Source organism: Cynocephalus volans, chromosome 6, assembly GCF_027409185.1.
Source record: "Cynocephalus volans isolate mCynVol1 chromosome 6, mCynVol1.pri, whole genome shotgun sequence".
NCBI lineage: Eukaryota > Metazoa > Chordata > Mammalia > Dermoptera > Cynocephalidae > Cynocephalus > Cynocephalus volans.
Window position 1 is genome coordinate 40,928,086 of NC_084465.1, and position 22,773 is coordinate 40,950,858.

A 22,773-nucleotide genomic window follows, 5' to 3' on the forward strand; every position below is an offset into this window, starting at 1 on the left:
ACACATGAAAGTTCTTTTCCTCACAGATCTTGTTTGGTATGGTCGAAAAGCTCTGTCTAAAAACTCTTCCTTTCCTTCACTTTCCTTGATAAATCAAACCTAACTTGATTGTTATATTCCCCTCTTTTCTTCCTTCTGCTTCTTTTTCTTCTTGCTTTAAAAGATGTGAATGTCACTGAGCTCTTCTTTGTAAATTATCTTTTTTAGAAATCTCTTCTCCTCCCATGGATTCATCTATTACTTCTAGTTTATTTAACAAATATTTGTCTTTAGTCCTGGCCTCTGTGTCAAGATCTCTGTCTACTTTTCTAAAAGCTAGATATTTCTACGTATTTGCATTGCCATCTCCTCAAACTCAACATGTTTAAAGCTCAATTCTTCATCATGTCTACCCAAATAGTTTTTTAGGGGTTATCCTTATTCCAGATTCCTTCAGCTTCCCTCCGTGAAACATCCTCCAGACATACCATTGCTAACTAGATCTTCCCAAAATACTGCTTTGGTTATATCACTTTCTTATCAAAAACCTTTAATACCCCTGCTACCCAAACCCAAATACAGTATAGACTCATTAGCTTGGCATTTTGGGTTCTGTACTGTTGGTGATATGTATTTCTAGTGCTCCAACCCATTCATTTTCCTTTAGTATGACATCTCTATGTTGACCAAACCATACTATTTCTCTCCTAACAAGATCTAACAATTTCCTCTATATACATCTTTGATAACATCTTCAAAAAAATTCTCCATCAAAAAATGCTATTACTTTCTCCATATAACCAAACTCCTTCTGTTTAAGCTCAACGTAGATGCTACCTTCTCTACAAAGCCTTGTATGGTCTCTTTAGCCTGAAGTGATAATTTTCTTTTTTAAATGCTTATTGCACTTTTTGCTTTTCCCATTTCTATAGCACATCCATTGTGGCCTAAAATGTATTTATTTGTGTACAAGTCTTATTATCTCCTCAGCTAAGTAATAAGCCCCTGTGGACATTCCACATGATAAATAATCACTCAATTTACACTGAATGAATAACGGGTCCCCACGCCCCTAAGCCTCCTCCTTCCCTCCACTCAGCACTATCTCCTTCTCATTTATTGTTTCAACAAGTATTTATTGAGCTCTATTATTCACCAGGCACTGTGCTAGGCATTAGAGTTGAATAGGACATTCACAGTTCCTGCTGTCATAGATCTTACAATCTAGTAGGAAAGATAAACATTAAAACATAAGTTTATGTGTGTTGAGTGTGAAATACACATGCGACAGGAGCCTTTAGCAGGAAGAGATACTCTAATAGTCCCTAAAACACTCATTGTAGCTTTCTTATAACTTGGGCATACTTCATGTCATTGGACCAACAGCTGATAATAGCGAAAAGTTATGGCCAAATAAAAGGAAACATACTATAGAATATACCTCATAACCTTAGAATAAATATCAATTTCCTAGAGCCTATTATGATGACAATTATTTATTAATTTATTATCCAAGGATTTAAGCTAGGTACTTTATACAATACTCTTGCAAGGTGGGAATCCTCATTCCCATTTTTAGAGATGAGGAAACAGGTTCCAAGATATCAAGTTACTCTACTCAAAGTCCTTCACATTAAGGGCAAAGTCAGACTTCAGACCCAAAACACATGTTGTTTCTTCTACATGCCATGAGTTGATCATATGTAGTTTCCCACACATGTGCGCTTATCAGTGACAAGCTGGATGTCCCAGACTCTCCTCCACAGGGTGTCAGCCTTGAGCAGCAGGTCATGGGTGGAATCATCACAATAGTTTAAAAAAGATTCTATTCTGTAACATTCTTGTAAATTGGCCTATTTCACAATGCCTTTTAAGAAATGCTCTTCACTGGAATGGGAAAACCAGGGCTACACAAGCATAGTCTGTCCTTGTAAACAATTTTTATATTAAACTCTTTTTTATTGTATGTTTAAGAAACAATGTTTTAGACTTACTGCTTATTCTCTGATACACAGAAAATATAAATAGCAAAAGTTACCTTTAAAAAAATCTTTCTAAGTGTTCTGCATCACAATAGATTGCTCCACTCAAACTTATATCTCAAATTTCCTGATAATGTTGCTTTAACTATTTGCAACAAAAAGTGTTTTAGCTTCTCTCTAATTCTTACACAGTAGAAGTTAATGCTGAAAAAGAAATATTCAGTTTTGCTCTTTGTCACTGCATAAATGAGATTTTATCATTTTCTAAAACTTATTTAGCAACATCTGATTCTATATCATACAGAAGTAACCATTTTCCTACAAAATATTTGGTCAATTATAAAATTTTATACTATATTCTTTTTTATTTTTTACACAGAATATAAAATTTTAGAATCACTGCTTAGTTTACTACAGAATTTCTGGCTCTGTCTTCTGATGCAACTCTAAACATTTTGGAAGTAAGGAGTAGAGGAAAGTAGAAATGATGTTTAATTGTATTATATCACAACATATTTAAATGTAGATTATTAAAGTAAATACCTTCGCAAAATAATTCTTTATGTACCTTACATTTCTCCTCTCCTAAATGCAATAAATAGTATTGTTTCAAGGCAATAAACAAAACAGAATTTCCTATATATTGCACAAAATTACATTTGCACAATGATTTCCATACACGTGGCATTTAATTCTTTGATTCCAAAGCAATATATCTGGCTGTGGTTCGTTAATAAACAAGTGCTTTGTAGCTGAAAACAAACAAATAAAAAACAATTATAATCCTTAACTCATAAGCTAATATCCAACAAGATACACCTCATCCTGTAATTAAGATGCCTATCTCTGAGTTCAAAAACAATCAAAACCAATATAAATCTTTAACCACAGAATTTTAGATCATGCCCATCAGTTAGCCCTATTTCGTTATTATAAAGATGTTAATTGACTTCCTCAAACTTATATACCTATTTTGTAGCAGAGTCAGAATAAGACCCCCAAGTTTAATCCACTTTTGCTTTTTACTATTTCATTCTTGAACTTAAGACAGAATTATAAAAATTTTATAATTTTAATTACCTATTGGAAAAGAGAATTTTATATTATGTATTAGCCTACAATGAAGGAAGTGATTACAATGCTATATACTAATAGTCATCTAAGATAGCAAAGCAATGGCATTTACCTTAAATTTACGTCTCTGCTCTGCACAGCTGTTGAAGAACCACAAGTCTGTCTCATGGCTGTAAATGTAACAAGAACAATAATGCGACCGATTTTCATATCTAAACTACATTAAGTAGATTTGTCATAGGCTAGAGAATTGATAATGTATATAACAAAATTTTTAAAAATTTACAGATTATGGAAGTGTGCATGTGTGTGTGTATGTGTGTGTGTATGTGCGTGGTGTTAATTTACTCTTTCTGACTTGGAAATTAGTTTCATGAAATTGAAAGCATTAGATATTCTCTTTGGCTAACTTTTCTCATTATGGATCACTGTAGGTATATCGAGTCTAGGAAGCTCTAGGAGTACATGTGACTAAATAAAACAAATTAAAATAAGGGGCCAGCTTTGGCTGTTATTATTATCGTGTGTTTTCTGGGTTACACAGTAAGAATGTAAAGCAGAAACATCTGGTAATGGTTAGGTTAATATCAGCTCCCATTTACATCACAATCTTTATATATTATTCATCAATATTTCATTAATCCATGTACCTACTGTTTGGACCTATTCAATTGGTGTTTCATGTAATGAATAGCATATGTAAACATATTTTGAATACATATATTCAGATATCTATACATGAAAGTGAAGTTGCTACTACAGTTGGTACTCAGGCTTGTCAGATGTGATGTTTCTCTTTTCATTTTACATTAGATATGTGAATATTTATGCCATCTGTAGCACAAAAATCTAAACAATGTAAATGAAAGCATAATAGTAGGTAAATACTGGTCTTCTAGAAATAGACTCTGTACCATGTCACACTTCAAATCTGGCCAACACTTTTAACATTTAAAAAAGTGTTAACAAGCAACCAAATATTGTTCTTGTGACTTGAGCCATCGAAATAGGTTTTTAAAAATCTGTATTTTCTTTCAAACTTTATAAAATAGTTCACTATCAAAACTATATTTTAAAATAAAAACACAATGTATCTCTTTTGCTCCTCTAAAAATGTTGTGCCTGATATAGTAAGAACCATCGTGATCTATTAACACCAAATACCTTGCCTTGCAAGTGCAGATTTTGAAACATTCTCAATTATCCTTTTGAATTTAAAAGATAATCTACATCAACTGTACTATAAAAGTTTGATTAAACTCTTAGTTAAGTAGAAAAAGAACTAGACTGTAACAGACTCATATAAGAAAACTTTTGAAATGTTAATTTCATATTAAATTATTTAAAATTTTTAACAAAGATGTTTTACTTTTTTTGTTTAGCATAAGTGCCAAATAGTGCAACTCATGCTCAATAGTATTTGCAGATGCAAGGATAAGCATTATCTAATATACTCAGTTTGACAACAGATGTGTAAGCTAGTATGAAATGCTGTTAGGTTTTTATTAGATTTTAATATAATCCCAGTATTTCTTCAGATGCTAAGCTTATCGAGTACTATGAAATACTAAAAATGAAGGCTCACATTGTATTAATTGCGGTGTATATTTTACTGAACAAATAAGTCTTCTTTCATAATTTCTAAATTTCTATTCATAAAAACCAACTTCTCATTCCTATGACATTTCAGCATGAGATCCCACTAAAATTACACTATTAAAGTGCTAGTTTTATAATCTATATAGTAGAGATATATTCAGATTAATATACATTACAAAACACTTAATACAAGTGACACAATGAAAGTCTTTGTAGTAATGGTCTGGTCAGCATCTGCAATTTTAAAAAGGTACTTATAATACTTTTAATCACTCTTTCATGCTAAAGTAACAAAATTGGGGATTTCTGCTCAAAATTTATTTGTACGACAATTAGTACATACACAATTTCTTATTTTAAAGCCACTAATGTTCCCACATTATATGTGTGAATGTTTTCTAAAATAATTATGTATATATTTTTTAAGAAAAGTATCAAATCTTGACTTCCAATACAACAACAACAAAAAAAGAAAGTTAAAAAAACCTAAAACCCAGCCATTCTTTCCAGAGATACCCTGGTAACCAGCAATAAAGAAACTTCTACTGGACTTAGCTTTGGAGTGGAAGGAACAACTGTGAATTACTCTATTTTGTAAAGAAATCTGATAAAATAGAATTAGGACAGTGTTTTTCAGACATTCAAAACAATAACTTCTCTCCTATCTTTGGTTTATGCTGCCACCATCTAAATCTCTTTTTCTATACCAACAGTAAAGCAAACTTTTCACTCTGAAGCCATAGTGAGGATAAACATTTCATTTGCTATGTTCTGTGACTTGTATGGAAATTTTTCTGTCATTTACATGCATGGAGAGATTCTCATGGAATCAGTTAACTGGATGGAAAAACTACTAAACTCACTGTTATAACTTGGGGAGGAATATGATGGTGAGGAAAGTGTCATAGAATTACTGATTAGTTAAAACAAAAGAATGTGACATTTATTTTAAAAGAAAATATTAAAAGGAATCAAATTCAGGCAGATTCAATACAACTTTCATTTGCAATCATGGCAGAAATCTGTACGTTAGACTCTGTTGAAATAATTCCTGTCCCCAAGTCCCTCTTCCTCCCACCCATCCTTCACAAATGACTTAGTTCCCAAGAAAATATATTCTCATCTCAAACTTGTTTAGGGACCATACATTTAATCCAGTTTTTAGATGATAAGTAATTTCTGGATTGTGTATATCAGTAGCCTGTGATTCAACAGCATACAAACTAAGCTTCAGAGGGCCATCATGTAAGACTTAGCCACTAATGTCTGTGAGTACACCTGAAAATAAAAACAGCTAGGCCATTTAAAAAAAAAAAAAGATTGTTTTTGTTAAAGTGATAAGAGATGTTTACTTTAAAAAAACAAAACTAAACTAAGCTTGCCTTATTAGACATATATATAACACATGATTCAGGAAAAAACATTCTTCATCTTCCAACACTTTGAGAGATGTTCTGTACAACTCCAGATTCTACCTTCCAAACAGTTAAAAAATACATCTTAAAAATGCTCCCCCTCAGAAAATGTCCCACATATTTTCGTTAAGAAGAGTATATAAAATAATAGTTATAACTGTGTAACAAAATTTACTTTAAAAGATATCCATACTATCAGTTTCACAGGACAAACATTGTGAGTAAGAACAACAAACTCCAGAATGTGTTTTTATAACTGTAGCAACAGCAATAACTCCTTGGCAAACTCACACAGTTTTTCTGGCAATCCTGAAGCTTTTCTGCATTTGTCACTTGGATACAACTGCGGAAGGGTTGTATAAGACTGCTTTGTTTCCTTCCACACCATTTTATTATGACTTTGCTTTTAAGGAAGAATTTTCCCATTTTAACCTATGTGTGAATAAAATCCCATTAAAATCTCACAAAAAAGTTTTATACAAGATTCTTTAAGCCTATGTACACAAAATGTGGTTCCTACATAATTTTTGCAAGGAGTGACCCTGTAAACGTTTGAAATCTATGCTAATACAATTTTTTCTCTTTAAAAATATAATAAATTATCTTTTTGAGTTAAAATTACCTATACATGCAAATGTAATTGTAATAATTTTCTGGATATATTCAACTGGATCTGTGCATTGGTTATCACTATGAACGCCTTTTAAAATTAGGCCCCAGGGACAGGAGTGCTTTACTAACCTGCAGTGGTCTCTGTTTTTCACTGCTCTTAGGAGATTTCAATCCACTTGTTTGCTGCTGTAAGAGAAGTTGTCTTGCTGCCTGAAGAGCCTAGAAGTAAAAAGGGAACAATATCTAAGTATTTTGTTAAAAGTTAAATTGATGACTAGTTAAATTTGGTTAATAGTAAAAGGCTTCAGTGTATAAAAATCCACATCTTCCTTTCTAGAGATAATCATTATTCTTTTTCTTCTAAGATGCAAAAAAAATTTTTTTTCACGAAACGCAAGTATATAACTTTACTCAAAATCACGGAGATGCATGTAATACTGCAGGAAATAAAGTTAATTTGTTTAAAGTGCTTAAAGAAGAAAAATCATAAACTGCATCAATAACCTCATTTCCACAAGGAACTTGTCTTTGAGTGTTCAACTAAATGCCCACTCCCTTTTAAATTATCATTCAATATGCATTTTCATATTACAATTTTGAAGCAAAAGCATTAGACTTCAAGTGTTACCGGAAGCTGTAATTAAATTTGACAAATCAACATCAGATTATCTTGAAAGTGAATTAATAAGGATTTTCACTAAAGATTAAAAACACTTTTTTGTACTTACAATTCAAGGGGAAACCTCTCCTTTGACAAAATAAAGTGCAGTTTTAATGCCAAATAAAATTGAGTGGTTTTCATTTGCATTCTTAGCAAAATCAGAGAACAAAGAAATTACCACTCAACCAATCAGGTTTGTTTCTATGTGTGACAGAATACCAATCAAAATAGAAGATGTTTTCACTTATTTTTATGTTTTCTTTCCCACTCAGGGAAACAAAACTTAACATAAGAAATTAATGTAAGCATTTCATTTACTGGAGGAGGAACAGTTTGGTGAATACTATACAAAGTTATCATATAAAAACTAGTGCCATAAATGCATATTAAATTGTTTTAAAGGTAGCAGCCTAAACTAATTAAAAAAAAAATTTTAAAAGCTTTTATTTAAAAATTTATTTTCTCTGTCAACAATTAAGTTCAATGAACACTAGTGATAAAATGTTTCAACACAAAACTAAAATAAATCATTGCCCTACTCTTCACTATTTTAAAATACAAGATACATTTTTCATAATGAGAAAAACAGCGTTAGATCAATATCCTTCTGTAATAATTAAGATTCTCAGCTGATCAAAAGTACAATTTTGATTGGAATCAATGATCTGGTTTTTAAGAGAGTTTCCAGTATCCATGACAACAGTTGCTTTGACAAGATGTGCATATGGCATTACACTGCCAGCTGGTGTGAACAATGTTTGAACTACTGCATTGAGATGCTGAGCAAACAGAAAAAGTTGCCACGTCTTAACCCTCAGGGAAGGCAGTCATCCCCTGATCAATTATGAAAAGACAGAGAGAGGGCTGCTACAGTCTGGCTCCAAGCAAGTTTTCTGAGAAGGCAGGCAGGCATAGAAACCAAAGTAAACAAACTGAATGCACTAGCACCATCTCCTAACAACATTGATTTGTCTTCCCATAGCAGGATCTGGCATAGTTTGTAAAGCACACTTTTTACATTTGGAGACACAGTTACTCACAACAATCTTCTTTTGTTTTTTAAACTTTTCAAGTAATTACAAGTCAACCTAAATATTTCTAAGGACGGCACATACCAGTGAACTCAGGCAATTTATTATAGGGCTCAGTTTGAAGAACAAACAAATAAATAAATAATTCCATGATTATTTTATTATCACAAAGCTCACTAAAAATTTTCACTCAGTATTCCAAATAAGATAGTTTTCTTCCTTTAATTGCAACTGATAAAATAACTACAAGTGAAATTTTTCAAATGGAAATGACTGTAATGTGACCTAGGCTGTGTCTATGTGAAACTCTCAAAATAAAAATATCAGTTAATTACTTTTCCTATAGATGCCAAAATCCGCAGGAAGTTAGCCTAATTTTTTCCATGTAATTGTTTTTTCCCTTCGAGTTGATTAGTTTATTTTGTATGTCTACAGACTTATCTTATATTAAATTCTGCAATCCTTTATTATTCTTGAGGGATTCTAATGAACACAGTTTAGAATCTTGGAATCATGAATGACTAGAACTAAAGCAATCTTAGAAATCATCTAATCTGACCACCTTACTTTAGCAAATGAGAAAAATGAGGCCTAGAGTAATCAATTGCTTTGTTCAACATCACAAAGCAATTTTTGCATGCTTTGTTCAAGGTCTCTTGGCTTCCAGGCCAGAGTGCATTCCATTGCATCATATTGTCTCTATTCTGTCAAAGGATCATTAGATAGCAACAAGTAAAATTCTAGTGAAGGAGAATGTATGACACCATAACGAATTATTCTTTACCTAAAAACAAAGCATAGCTAATTTTCAGAATTTAAAGAGAAAATGACAACATAATCTTTTTCTGTTTTGAATCTGCAAGTAAATACAACATCTGTCACAGGATATATACCGTTGTATGGCTAAATATCCCCACATACTTACCTCAGATTTCATTACATATTCCCCCAATGCCTAATGGAGCTCTAACCTCTTGATATCCTGATCATCTGATCAGTTATTTCTAATTAAATTGCAGAATTCTAGAGCTGGACAAAACCTTAGAAATTGTCTAGTCTAGTGCTCTCATTTTGTAGACAGATAGCTGAAGAATCAGTACTATGATGACTTGATTAAAGTTACAAAGCAGTAGAGAGTCTGATCAAAAACTCAGGCTCATCTCTCAAGCCTACGACCCTATCCATTTCATTGCCCTGCATTCTATGAGGGTACTTCAAAAAGTTCATGGAAAGATTCAGATTACGTTTTAATTCTACTTTTCCATGAGCTTTTTAAAGTACCCTCATATTCATTCAACTCATCCCAAACAAGTGACCAAACATTGAGAATAGGTAAAGACCCAATGGCTATAGAAAAACACAGGAAAATTAGATATATTAAAACTTCTACTCATCAAAATATCACTAGCCAAAAGCATACATGTACATTGTTAGTAAAGGAGTGATAATAGTAATAGGACACCACAAGACATCTGGCTAAAACAGGCTTCTGCTTTTAATGCACTTTGGTTTTCACATGAATTTATAGTTATCTTTAAAATAGTTGATCATCTCTCAATACAAACTCTGAATGAAAAATAACTACTTGCCCATTTCAACATTCTTTTGGTAGTAGAGATTGCTACAGTCAACATAGGAGATGGGAGAACAAAAACAATTCTAAGAGATCAGGAATAATTTAAAACTCATAAGCAGAAATCTCTGGCAGTTTGCATTCTAAGTGCATGCATCATATGACATTTTATTTCCAGTATTCTGGATAACACTTTAGGACTGAATTTCAATAAACAATTGCTCAGAGACATTTAGTTCATCTTTGCAATTTATTATGGTTACTATTCAAAAAGATGAAATATTATGACAAAAAACTCTTCCAGCAATATAAGGTGTTAGGTGTCAAATTACGTAAATATTAATTTGAAAATCACTTACCATTTCTATCGATAAACAGAAAAGATAAATTCCAGGGCCATTCATAAAGTTCTATGAGCCATTTAAGTATTTATATGATCAACCCATTCCCAAAACTAATTGAGAACAAAAGGCAAAAGTTGTTTACAAAATTTCCTTTTATAATGACCGAGTCTGATTCAAATGAACAACATGAGAGAGATTTCTAAAGGCAGCCAGACCATATCTAGTTTCCAAAAACACATTTGTTTTGAATTAAGGATGCACTTTACTTAATGAAGTTATCTAATTTTAGTAAAGCTAAAGAAAATTAAAATAAGGCATTTTAAAAACTGAAATCAGATTAAATTAAAATATTTTGAAAAAAGGAATAAAAGTCTTTATAATCAACTAAAAGTACACATTTTGTTAGTCCGCAAAGGTGTGGGAATGTGCATGTTTTCTGCAATTTAGTGTATTTTGCTCCAAAATACTTATTGCAAATATCATTTCTAACAGTTAGTATGTAATTTTAACTAAACTTTTGTAAAAAAAAAAAAAAAAAAAAAAAAAAAAGCAAAGTTGGAGCATATCCCTCTTCGCTAGTAATGAACCTCAGAGTAATTCTAATGAGTAGGTCATTGTGCGAATTAACTTAGAGTGGAAACGTTTTGTAACCTGCCAGATAATTACTATTTTTGCTGAAGAACATTGAAAACTTTCACTACAAATAAAATTATTTGAGAATAGTTTAGAAATACCCACTGAAACCAAAAATGTTGAGTATGCTAAGGTTTATAAATAACTTTTTTTTTCAAAGTAAATATATGTATATTTTGGGAAAAAAAACAGACATCAGTCATATCTCTCCCCATAAAAATAGGAATGCTTAACCTATCCGCCTGTTGCATTTGAGACATTAAAATGAAAAATGACATCTATGCCCATTAATATCTTCAATGTATAAACAGCACAGCGTGACACATTCTTGAGAGCTGAAGGCTACAAAATCTCTCTGAAACATAAATAACAAAGCACTCAGAAGCATATTTGATGTTGATATTCATCTCTGAGAAAAACACTGTTGCCTAGGCTTCTTATGAAAATAGATGCAGCCCAAATGGATCTCCTGTAATTGGTTTCAGATAGCGAGGTCAGAAGAAATATGATACAAGAAACGATTATGTGGAACAGGCGAAACAAGAATGTTTACACAGGCACTCCCTAGTTATACTGACAAGGGGTGAATACTTTGCAGATAACCAGAACCAAAAAAAAAATGGCCAGCAAGACCTCTAGATTTTTGCTCCTCATACTCATATTTTAACATTTAACACATTATGTCTTTAACATGTTACTTTGAATACTGAACATAAAATAAGTTTTGAAACAGAATTTCATTTTGTAATTATTTTCCAAAGTGTGGTTGATAAAAAGTATATTCAGATCCTTCCACGAAGGGTATGAATTCCTATTGTGTCTGGTCTGCCTTCATATTATGTTCCCACTAAAGAGAATATACTGATAAATATAATCTGAAGTCTCATAATGCTATTTAATAGAAGAAAATTAATCATCTGATTGTCATAACCTATTTTCAAATAGCAGTCTATCAAAGTGAAATTATGCATCTGTAGCCATTGACCCTTCATTTTATCATGCTTGATACATAATTAGACTAAGTTTGTTACAAAATGCTAATTATTACAAAATATTTCTTAAAAATAATTGTTCGTATACAGTATCTATATTTTACATAAAGTTAGAAAATAAATGTGTGGATATATTGTATTTATATTGTGCATCACTACGGAGGCTAAATTGGAGAATCTAAGATCATTTTATAATGAGTGAGCAATTACTTATAAAGTATCCTATTTACCAATCAGATGTTGGGCATTTTTGGTTTAGTATTCATGATGTTAGGACAATCAAGTTATTGAATCTGTGATGGAATGAATCCTCAAGTCATCCTCAGAAGTAATAACAAGGTCCTCAAGGTGCAGGTCCAACCCAGTACTCAGTATATTCCAGTATGGCTCCAAACTCCCAGATGACCTCAGAAACCATTCCATGAATAAGCTTGTGATTTAACAGTAACTAATGGCTAAGGAGAGTTTTGTTTTTCCACATCTAGAATAATACACTCAGTCTAATGGGATGGACACATTCTCTTCCTCAGAGATGGCATTCCACAGGCTGCAGTAAATAATACCAAGTAGCCTTATTCATATCTCTATTTTTTTTGTTATTCTGTTGCTAATAATAATGAATTGCTAATGGAACATAAAGAAGAATACTACCATAATATTATCTATAAAAATACTAAAAACAATTCTGGTTCATTTATTAACGAATTTTGTCCAAATTTAAAATTCTCAACTATGAAAGAGTAAAATAAATTGGAATCCATTTTATTAAAATTAATGATTTCATACCCTCTCTTTTGCATGGTACATGTTCCAGAAACTACAATGATTTATGTACATTCTGTGATTTCTCTTTCTGTTATAAAATATATTTTATTTTTCCTAAACATACTTTGGACTTAGCATACTTTAGCAGTTTATGTTTTCATTATGAGGCCAGTATCATCTTTTGTTTGGATATGGATTAAAGATTCATTACTGCTATATTGCTCTAATTTCAACTGGTATATTAGATGTTAACTGAAAATCAGGCTAGCTGGTTAGCTCAGTTTGAGTGTAGCCTTCTAAGACCAAAGTCACAGGTTCAGATCCCCACACCAGCCAGCCATAAAAACACCACCACCAAAAAAACCACATTACATGTTAACTGAAAATACACGTTACTAAATTATTGTATAATATCTGAATGTATAATACTATTTGAATCCTCTGTTCTGGATTTCCTCTTCAATTAAAAGTAAGATTGCTAAAGAGGTAGTTTTTGGGAAAATGTTTAGAAGAATAAAGTCCAGAAAAATTACTTGTCATTACAAAGTCTTGTGAGTATGTTCTAGATTTCCAGCAAAGAACTAAGCACAGCACACTTGTGGTAGGAGGATTGACATAACATTGTTTCTGCCTTCAAAGAGCTTACTGTCTAAGAAACATCTAGTTCAATGTCAAATACAATAAACAATATTTCAAGAATGTTTCAGAAATTTGTACGTAGAAGAAATTATTTTCAGTTGGGGAGTACAAAGAAATTTTTATGAAAGATATAATATTCGGGCTGGACTTATATGGGAAATATTTTATCTTGTGGAGATAGATGATAGAAGGCCATGCCAAGTAGAAACAAAGAAAATGTGGGATGATATACAGTAAAAAGAAAATGGTAAATCTTGCATAAAGTATAGGCTTAGTTTAGGCACTAGTGGTACATGATGAGAAGGTTAGTTGGGGCTCATTACTGGCTATAATTAAACAACAAATGCCAAAGAATCTTGATGTTATTTAGCAGGTAAGGGCAAACGTTGCTGAAATCTGGAAATGAGGAGGGGAAGCTGGCCCAGGACAATATTGAAGTCAGGTTGTGAAGAATAGATGATGCGTAATGAAGACAGTGAGGCAAGATAGAGGTAAAATGACCAGGGAAGAGGTATGTGGAACTGTCCAAATGAGAGGTAAGAATAATAAGAATCATGTTAGTTGAAAATAAGAATTAACAAGTGGTACTGTCAAAGCAGGAGGAGCAGGACTGAATAACTGAGGACTGGGTAAAGGCCAGGAAGGAACTGATGATGACTCCAAAATTTTAAATCAAAGGTAACAGAAACTGTCCCACCATTGGAAAGGGAAAATCAGATTATAAAACACAGGCTTTGGGGAGATGATGCTTGTTATCTACTGACAGAAAAACCAAGAGAAGATTTCTTTAGTAGACAGTCACTAATGCAGAGCTCTAGGTAGAGAGTGATCAGGATGACAAGAGATTCCCAAAAGTGAGAGATAGATGGGTAGTTAAAGCAAAGGGAGTTCATTAGATTACTGATAGAGAGAATAAAGAGAGGAAGAATTAAGACCCAAAACTTTGGGAACATTCGTTGAGAGGAGGTGAGGAGACAGTGAAAATGGAAGACAATGAATTTTGAGGAGATCATAGTAATAGAAGTCAAAAAGACTTCCAGAAAATGTTAAACATAAAATTACCACATGACCCATTAATACCATGCCTAGGTGTACATATACCCAAGAGAAATAAAAACACATGACTCACAAAGAGTTGTACATAAATGTTCATGGCAACATTATTTATAATATCCAAAAGGTGTAAAGAACCCAAATGACATCAGCTCATGAATGGATAAACAAAATGAGATATATCCATATAGTAGAATAATAATTGGTCTTAAAAAAAGAATGAAGTGTTCACATATGCTATAACATGGAGGAAACTTGTAAACATGATGCTAAGTGAAAGAAGTTAGCAATGAAAGATCACGTAGTGTGTGATTTCATTTGTATGAAATGCCCAGAATAGGCAATTCCATAGATTAGTGGTTGCCAGGGGCTGAAGGGAGGGAAGAATAAAGTGTGACTGCTAGTGAGTATGGGATTTTTTAGGTGCTGAAAACGTTCTGCAGTTAGATAGTGGTGATGGTTGCACAACCTTGTGAACATACTAGAAACTGCTGAATCGTGTACTTTAAAAGAGTAAATTTTAAAGTATGTAAAGTATATGCCAATAAAGCTGTTACACAAGGGTACTTCAAAAAGTTTGTGGAAAAATAGCATTAAAAGATAATATGAATCTTTCCATGAACTTTTTGAAGACCCCTCATATATTTAAAAAAAGAATTAAGAATAAAGAGATGATATTTTCAAACACCAAAAAACTTAGAGGCTAAAAACTGATAAAAGTTCTTGTTGATCTGATAAATATGACCTTTCAGATATCGGTTCTCATACAATCCTGAAGTAGAAGTTAGATTGCAGGGAGTTACTGGAGAATAAATGGGGGAAAACCAGGACAAGGAATACAAATAATTTTTTGTATTTGATTTTTATTTTAATTTGTTTTGATAAGTTCTGTGAAAACCAAAATAGAAGATAATTTTAGTTTGATAGGTTTGTTTGTTATTTGTCTGAAATACAGAAAACTTGATAATGAGCTTAATAAATAGTGAGGAACAGAAGCTGCAGGGAGATAGGGAGTTGAGAAAGTCTCTAGAGGGAACGGAAAGGACTAAATCAAGGGTGGGAGCAGTGATAGTTTTGTGTAGAGAAGAAACACATCTTCCTCTGAGACAGGCTAAAGAGATGAGAAGATAAGTGTCTTTTTTTGTTGTTATTGGACATGCAAAGTTAGGAAAGGGAGAGTTCACAATGGATGGTTTCAATTCAGAAACTAAGGGGGTGGGATTATTTACTGAGAATGAGAGAGATCGGAATTTAAAAAGAAGCAAAAACTAAGGGAGCTTTTCTGTCACTCTTCTGAGAAATACACCTGATGAGTAAAAACATCGTTTGAGTATGAAATGTGTATTTACTGCATTTATAATGTATGTGTAAATCCGTATACATTGATGACATATAGCTATATGGATGTCTTCTTCCAGAATGTTGCTTCCAGAATTCAAGAACTACCTACTTTCCTACTGTTCTAATTTGATGTCATCACTTGTTAGTCAGTCTTTTAAAGTTTTAACCTGTCCAAGGGGCCTGGCACCTCTAATTATATCAAGGTATGAGAGAATAAATCACTTAGAATATGCGAGCATGCTATGTTATTGTGTATTCTGAGAATGGGCTATATTTAGTTTTTAAAAGACAGGAAAAAAATATATATATCTGTGATGCTGCTACTATTGGCATAGTTGACTATTCAAAATCTTCCATTTGCAGCTGGGAGAGAAAGTGTGAGGTAATGATACTGACTAGATTTCAGAAGACATCTTTTGCCTCTTATTATTGATGAATGTGGACTACTTAATCACATTGAAATTTAATTTTCTCATCTATTAAGTTAGGTTAATAATACTTAATTTTGCCTATAGGTGATTTGTGAAATCAGGACAGATAATGTATTTGAAAGTATTTAAAACGCTAAAGTATAAAGTAGTGTTATTCCAAGTGAAGATTTTTGAAATTAAATAATTCCTCCAGTGGATATCAGTTCTTCCAAGAATATGATACTAGTCATTTGAGACTGACTCCTGATTTTTAGCTTTATAGTGAATTTGCTAAATAGGCATGTACATTTTAACTAATGGGTCTGGTATGCTGTAATTTCTGAAAGTTCACATCAATATTTACTAAGTTCTCTGCACTCTGTTCAAGGAGGAAAACGCCCCATTGGATAGGAAGAATATCTTAATTGCTTCATGTTCTATGATATTTTGACAAGCTGTATTTTAATCTCCTCTGGAACTTTGAGGGGAAAGGTATCTAAGTTCATGAATGTACTTGGGAGATACAACCCCTCCTCCCCCAGTGCCACATCTCCAGATCTGCATGAATATGCAATATACCCTACTCTATAGGATCACCTGTTCTCAAGGATCTTTTACAAAAATGAAGAAAAGGAAAATTAGCATTTATTAAGCGCTCATTATAGGCTAGTTAAAATTCTAAATCTGTGCATATGCTATCTCATTTCATCCTCAAAACACCCTTATCACAGATGTGTAAATCAAGGCACAGAGTTCTTTGGTTATATGTCCAAGCTGTTTCACAAAGCCTTGATGTGGCATGAGAGATTGGAACAACTATCTGGCTGACTTTGAAGCTCATGCTCTTTCCACAAGGGGCAGTCAGGAAGACTATATTACTGAAGGGACTTTTATACAGTAAAAGGCTGGAGTAAAAAACTGTTTGGAGTACAAAGAGAACAAAATAAATTCTGAGTCATTTAACGATATTGCTAGTTACACCAACTAGAACAACATAAGGAATTCCAAGAACTATTCAAATTATTTTTCTTTTTTCTTATTTTTTGTAAGGAGAATTAGACATATAAAGTTATATTCTAAAGTGATTTTAGTCTCCTTAAAAGACATCACAGCTCTGTTTACAACAGCCAAGACACAGAACCAACCTAAATGTCCGTCAATGGATGACTGGATAAGGAAAATGTGGTATATATATATATATATATACCATGGAATACTACTTTGCCATAAAAAAGAATGAAACTCTCCCATTTATAACAACATGGATGAGCCTGGAGAAACTGATGTTGAGTGAAATAAGCAAAGCACAGAGGGATAAATACTGCAGGTACTTGCTAATAAGTGGGAGCCAAGAGAGAAAGTAGGAAGGAAGGAAAGACCACAGTGTTGCATTGGACTTGCAGAGGGAGAGAACATACCTTGGGATAAAAGCGGAATTGGGGGGCAGGTGGAGGAGGAGGGAGGTTGGGGATAATTGGTTGGGGGACATGGGGTACAAACATAATTTGTGGTAAGGTGCATGCTGCCAGTACGGATCTGGCCTTCACATCTTGGGCATGATGGGTTACAATTAGCTTTGTATCTCATGAATATTCATAACCCCCCCAAAAAAAGACAGTATTTCTGAAGTTATTATGCACTTGATTCAGGATATTGGTTACAGAGAAGAAGCCAATACTAAAGACAAATAAAATTCAATAATCATCTATTGCAACCAAAAACAAAACAGTATCACCTGCTAATAATTATTAAATAATAAGTACTATTTTTTAGTGGAGTTAGAAGTAGAATTTCCAGATAAAATAGAAGATGCCCAGTTAAATGTGAATTAATTTTTATTTTTGTCTGCTAAATCTGGCAACCCTAGTTAGAAAAAGTAAATATTTCAGAATGTTGCCAAGATACCAGGATTTTTATAATGCTTTTCATTTAAAGGTAAAAATACTACTCATTTCATCAGTAAAAATGTTTTTTAGTCCTCATGAGTAATGAAGTAATCTTACCTATATTTAAACAGGTTATCTAGCGGAGTGACTAGAGGGCTGGGCTACTTTCCTATGAGAAGAAATACTCACAAGGCTACAAATGATCAGCTAAAGGATAAGGTGGATTGCTCCAAAGAAACATTAAGTGCGCATGTTTTTGAAAAAGCCAGATGAAGAAAAGCAGCAGACCAGTTTCTTTTAGAGTTCACATTCTAGCTTCCTGCAATTGAAGGCACAGAATGAGAAAAATGCAAAGCTTTGGTTCTCTACTAGTATTTACCCTTCCTTTAGCAATGTTGAGGATCAGTAGCCAGGAATCTTGAGGCAAAGATTATGACCCTGCTTGGCACCAAGGGGAGGAAATGCTACAGCAGATCTAAAGGAAAGAACCTTGAGACAGAGAGCTCTGCACACTTTACCCAGATGCTAACTAGACCAGCCCCAGGGGAGGAAAGGGATGGGGTGAGCAAAGCCATGTGACAAGAGAGAGGCCTTGACTAGTGGAGGTACAGTCGTGGTGGGTTCAGAACCTCTAGTGGAAAGTCCCTAAAGCTAAAATTAGAGTGTTCGTAGAAACAAAGTGACAAGTTGCCAAAGAGGCCTCAGAAATTCCAAGTTCCAGTCTCAGCATCATTCCCAGTTTCTGTAGGATCTCATCCCTATCACTGATGAACTCTGAATAAATCTTTCTTCCAAGTTTACAATCTACTAGTCTTACAGGGCGATCTAAATAATTAAACATAAAGCTCATTGAAGATAGAAAATGCTACTCATTGACAACCGATTACTGAAAAAGTATTTCAATTATTCCAAAATATTTATTAAATGAGTGAAAGAAGAAATGTATTTATATTAAGATCATAGAATTTTGTATTTTTAGGCTATGTTATTTATAATGTAAATTTTGAAGTACACATATACCAGAGTAATATTTTCAAGCTAATTTGCAAAGATAGATTTAACAGATCTTGGGCAAACTCACCTTAAGGAGGAACAGTGGGTATTTCTATTTTCTGTTCCAGCTATTATCAAATTTAGGTTAGATTACCTTCAGTATAAATGTGGTGAATTGGAATCATTAACATTATAATGTGATATGAGTGTGCTTATCGATAAAATAATATATAATTTAATGGTGATAATAGTCATAACCTTAATACATCAGTAAATACATCTATATAATTTTTATGAAGTCTTCTGGTCTTTTCCCCAAAACATCTCCCCAAGTACCCTGAATTTTTAAAATCTAACTTTATCAAAGAGGTTATAATGTATTTCTGATTTCAAAATAATTTCTTTATTTAATTATGTGTGATATGATTCTTGTAGAAAATATGGCAGTGGTAGTTATTTTTCAGGAACCAAACCCAGTACTCCCTTGAGAATTTCTTGTAAGTGTGGTGGTGTGGTAGTGAAATCCCGCAGTTTTTGTTTGTCTGAGAAATATACTATTTGCCCTTCATTTCGGAAGGATAGCCTTGCAGGGTAGAGTATTCTTGGCTGGCAATCTTTGTCTTTTAGTATTTTGAATATATCATCCCATTCCTTTCTGGCTTTTAGGGTTTGTGATGAAAAGTCTGATGTTAGCCTGATTGGGGCTCCCTTATAGGTGATCTGATGCTTCTCTCTTGCAGCTTTTAAGATTCTCTCTGTGTCTTTGAGTTTTGCCAATTTGACTATAACATGTCTTGGAGAAGACCTTTTTGACTTGAAGCTATAATAACCAAAACAGTATGGTACTGGCATAAAAACAGACACACTGATCAATGGAATAGAATAGAGAATCCAGAAATCAACCCACACACCTACAGCCATCTGATCTTTGACAAAGGCACCAAGCCTATACACTGGGGAAGAGACTGCCTCTTCAGCAAATTGTGCAGGGATAACTGGATATCCATATGCAGGAGAATGAAACTAGACCTATACCTTTCACCATACACTAAAGTCAACTCAAAATGGATTAAAGAATTAAACATACACCCTGAAACAATAAAACTTCTTAAAGAAAACATAGGAGAGACACTTCAGGAAATAGGACTGGACACAGACTTTATGAATACGACCCCAAAAGCACAGGCAACCAAAGGAAAAATAAACAAATGGGATTATATCAAACTAAAGAGCTGCTGCACAGCAAAAGAAACAATTAACAGAGTTAAAAAACAACCAACAGAGTGGGAGAAAATATTTGCAAAATATACATCTGACAAATGATTAATATCTAGAATATACAATGAACTCAAACAACTTTACAACAAAAAAACAAGCAACCCAATTAAAAAATGGGCAAAAGAGCTAAGCAGGCATTTCTCTAAGGAAGATATACAAATGGCCAACAGATATATGAAAAAATGCTCAACATCACTCTGCATCCGGGAAATGCAAATCAAAACTACACTAAGATACCATCTCACCCCAGTTAGGACGGCTAAAATCCAAAAGACTCTGAACGATAAATGCTGGCGAGGTTGCAGAGAAAAAGCAACTCTCATACATTTTTGGTGGGACTGCAAAATGGTGCAGCCTCTATGGAAAATGGTATGGAGGTTCCTCAAACAATTGCAGATAGATCTGCCATATGACCTAGCTATCCCACTGCTGGGAATATACCCAGAGGAATGGAAATCATCAAGTCGAAGGTATACCTGTTCCCCAATGTTCATCGCAACACTCTTTATAGTAGCTAAGAGTTGGAACCAGCCCAAATGTCCATCATCGGATGAGTGGATACGGAAAATGTGGTACATCTACACAATGGAATACTACTCAGCTATAAAAACGAATGAAATACTGCCATTTGCAACAACATGAATGGACCTTGAGAGAGTTATATTAAGTGAAACAAGTCAGGCACAGAAAGAGAAATACCACATGTTCTCACTTATTGGTGGGAGCTAAAAATAAATAAATCAATTCACACACACACACAAAAAAACCGGGGCGGGGGGGAGGACACAACAACTACAATTCCTTGAAGTTGATACGACAAGCAAACAGAAAGGACATTGTTGGGTGGGAGGGGGGAGAGGGAGGAGGGAGGGGGGGCTTGGTAATAGGCCACAGTAATCAACCACATTGTATATCGACAAAATAAAATTAAGGAAAAAAAATAAAAATATATATAAATAAATAAATAAATAAAAAAGAAAATATGTATATAAATAAAAATTTACAAATATCTACTTAGAAAACGGTGCCTTTGATAGATATCAACAATTTAAGAACCAGAAGGTAGGAAGGCCCAGGATAGCTTATCGCTTGTAAGAAATGACTTGATAGGAAATAAATTTCCTAAAGATGAGTATCCCTCTACTGTTTTGTTTTTACTCTCTATAACAATGAGACTTACGTCTGGGAGGGGAAAAAAAAAAAAAGTTTCTCCCTCACCAGTTTTTGTAACAAGATTTTGTTAGTGGCCTACTTGTTGAAGATGCACGTAAAATCCAAAACCAAAGGGCAAGCCTCTGTATCCTACATTAGCACATGCAGCATTTCCATTCAAAAACCTAATTCACCTGAAAATCTTATTTGTTAGGTGAATACATTTAATTACCCTCAAAATCTAGTACCTTAAACTCCTTAAGGGCTGAAAGTCTTTCTAAATAATCTTTATGTCCCCAAGAGTGCAAAGTATAGCAGCTTGCACCTAGTCATTCTAAAGATATTTCATCGAAAAGTATGTTTCTTTAGACATTTCTAAACTTGTAAAACACATAGACAGCTTAGCAGTTTCCAGATATTTGAGACGTAACTTATATATGAAGTGGAGAAACTAATATTCCCTCCAGGAACCATCACAGTGCCTTATACATGGTAGGTCCTCTACAGACCTTTACACTGATGGCTCTTGAGGATTGACTAGTGATCTACAATAACAATAATAATTAAGATTTTTTTCTCTTTATCAACTTAAACTTTTAAAAACTTTATCCACATTTTTTTCACAATATATTCTTTATTTCTTTCATTATATTTTTTAAAGTCAAAATTCAAAAAATTACAATTGATAGTTGGAAAGCTTTATCTCACTTTCTCCAGTTAAATTCCTTCAATTATTTTAGGTAAATTTATCTGCCTTTTAAGCATGGGTCTAGAAAAAGAATCTGCACATAGATGCATATTTTTATTATTCAGTGTAAGGATTTGTTTGCATGAAAATGTAAATACTTCTCATGCTTTTTTCAGATTCAGTTAACTATGGAATTAGAATTCTATTAAAATCTTTTTAATATTTACTGATATCAAGGTATATCTAAAGAAGTACTCTATGTAAAAGAATCATTCAGTTAGGCAAAGGCCATGTAGTTGTCTTGAATTAAAAATAGAAGTAAATTAAACTTTTGCAAATTTTGCTTTTTAAGTGATGTCACAATGAACTTTCTTACAATTCAGCCTTGCAATTATCTCCCAAAAGTTTGATTGTTGGGGAAAATCATATTCAGAGACCAAATTTTGATACACATTATCCTAATGCTCCTCCAGAATGATTGCATCCATTGCAATCCCACCACCATTTATGAGAAAGCCTATTCCTTTATACTCCATGCTGTGTATTATCACTCCATTTTAGTCTTTTCCAAACTAATGGGCAAAAATATTTCATTTTAATTTGCTTTGCTTCCTTTATTAGAAGTTGATGTTTTAAAAAACATATCCAATGGCTGTAGGTGTGTGGGTTGATT

The 22,773-nt window shown here is 33.2% G+C and overlaps 1 protein-coding gene across 1 annotated transcript in view; it reads right to left on the reverse strand.

Annotated features, from left to right (window-relative positions):
- FOXP2 (forkhead box P2) overlaps positions 1-22,773 on the reverse strand; it is a 256,065-nt gene that overhangs the window by 138,267 nt on the left and 95,025 nt on the right. Inside the window, exon 3 of the mRNA XM_063100811.1 lies at positions 6,791-6,880. Coding sequence (XP_062956881.1) covers positions 6,791-6,880 — 90 coding nt within the window. The remainder of the gene's footprint in view (positions 1-6,790; positions 6,881-22,773) is intronic.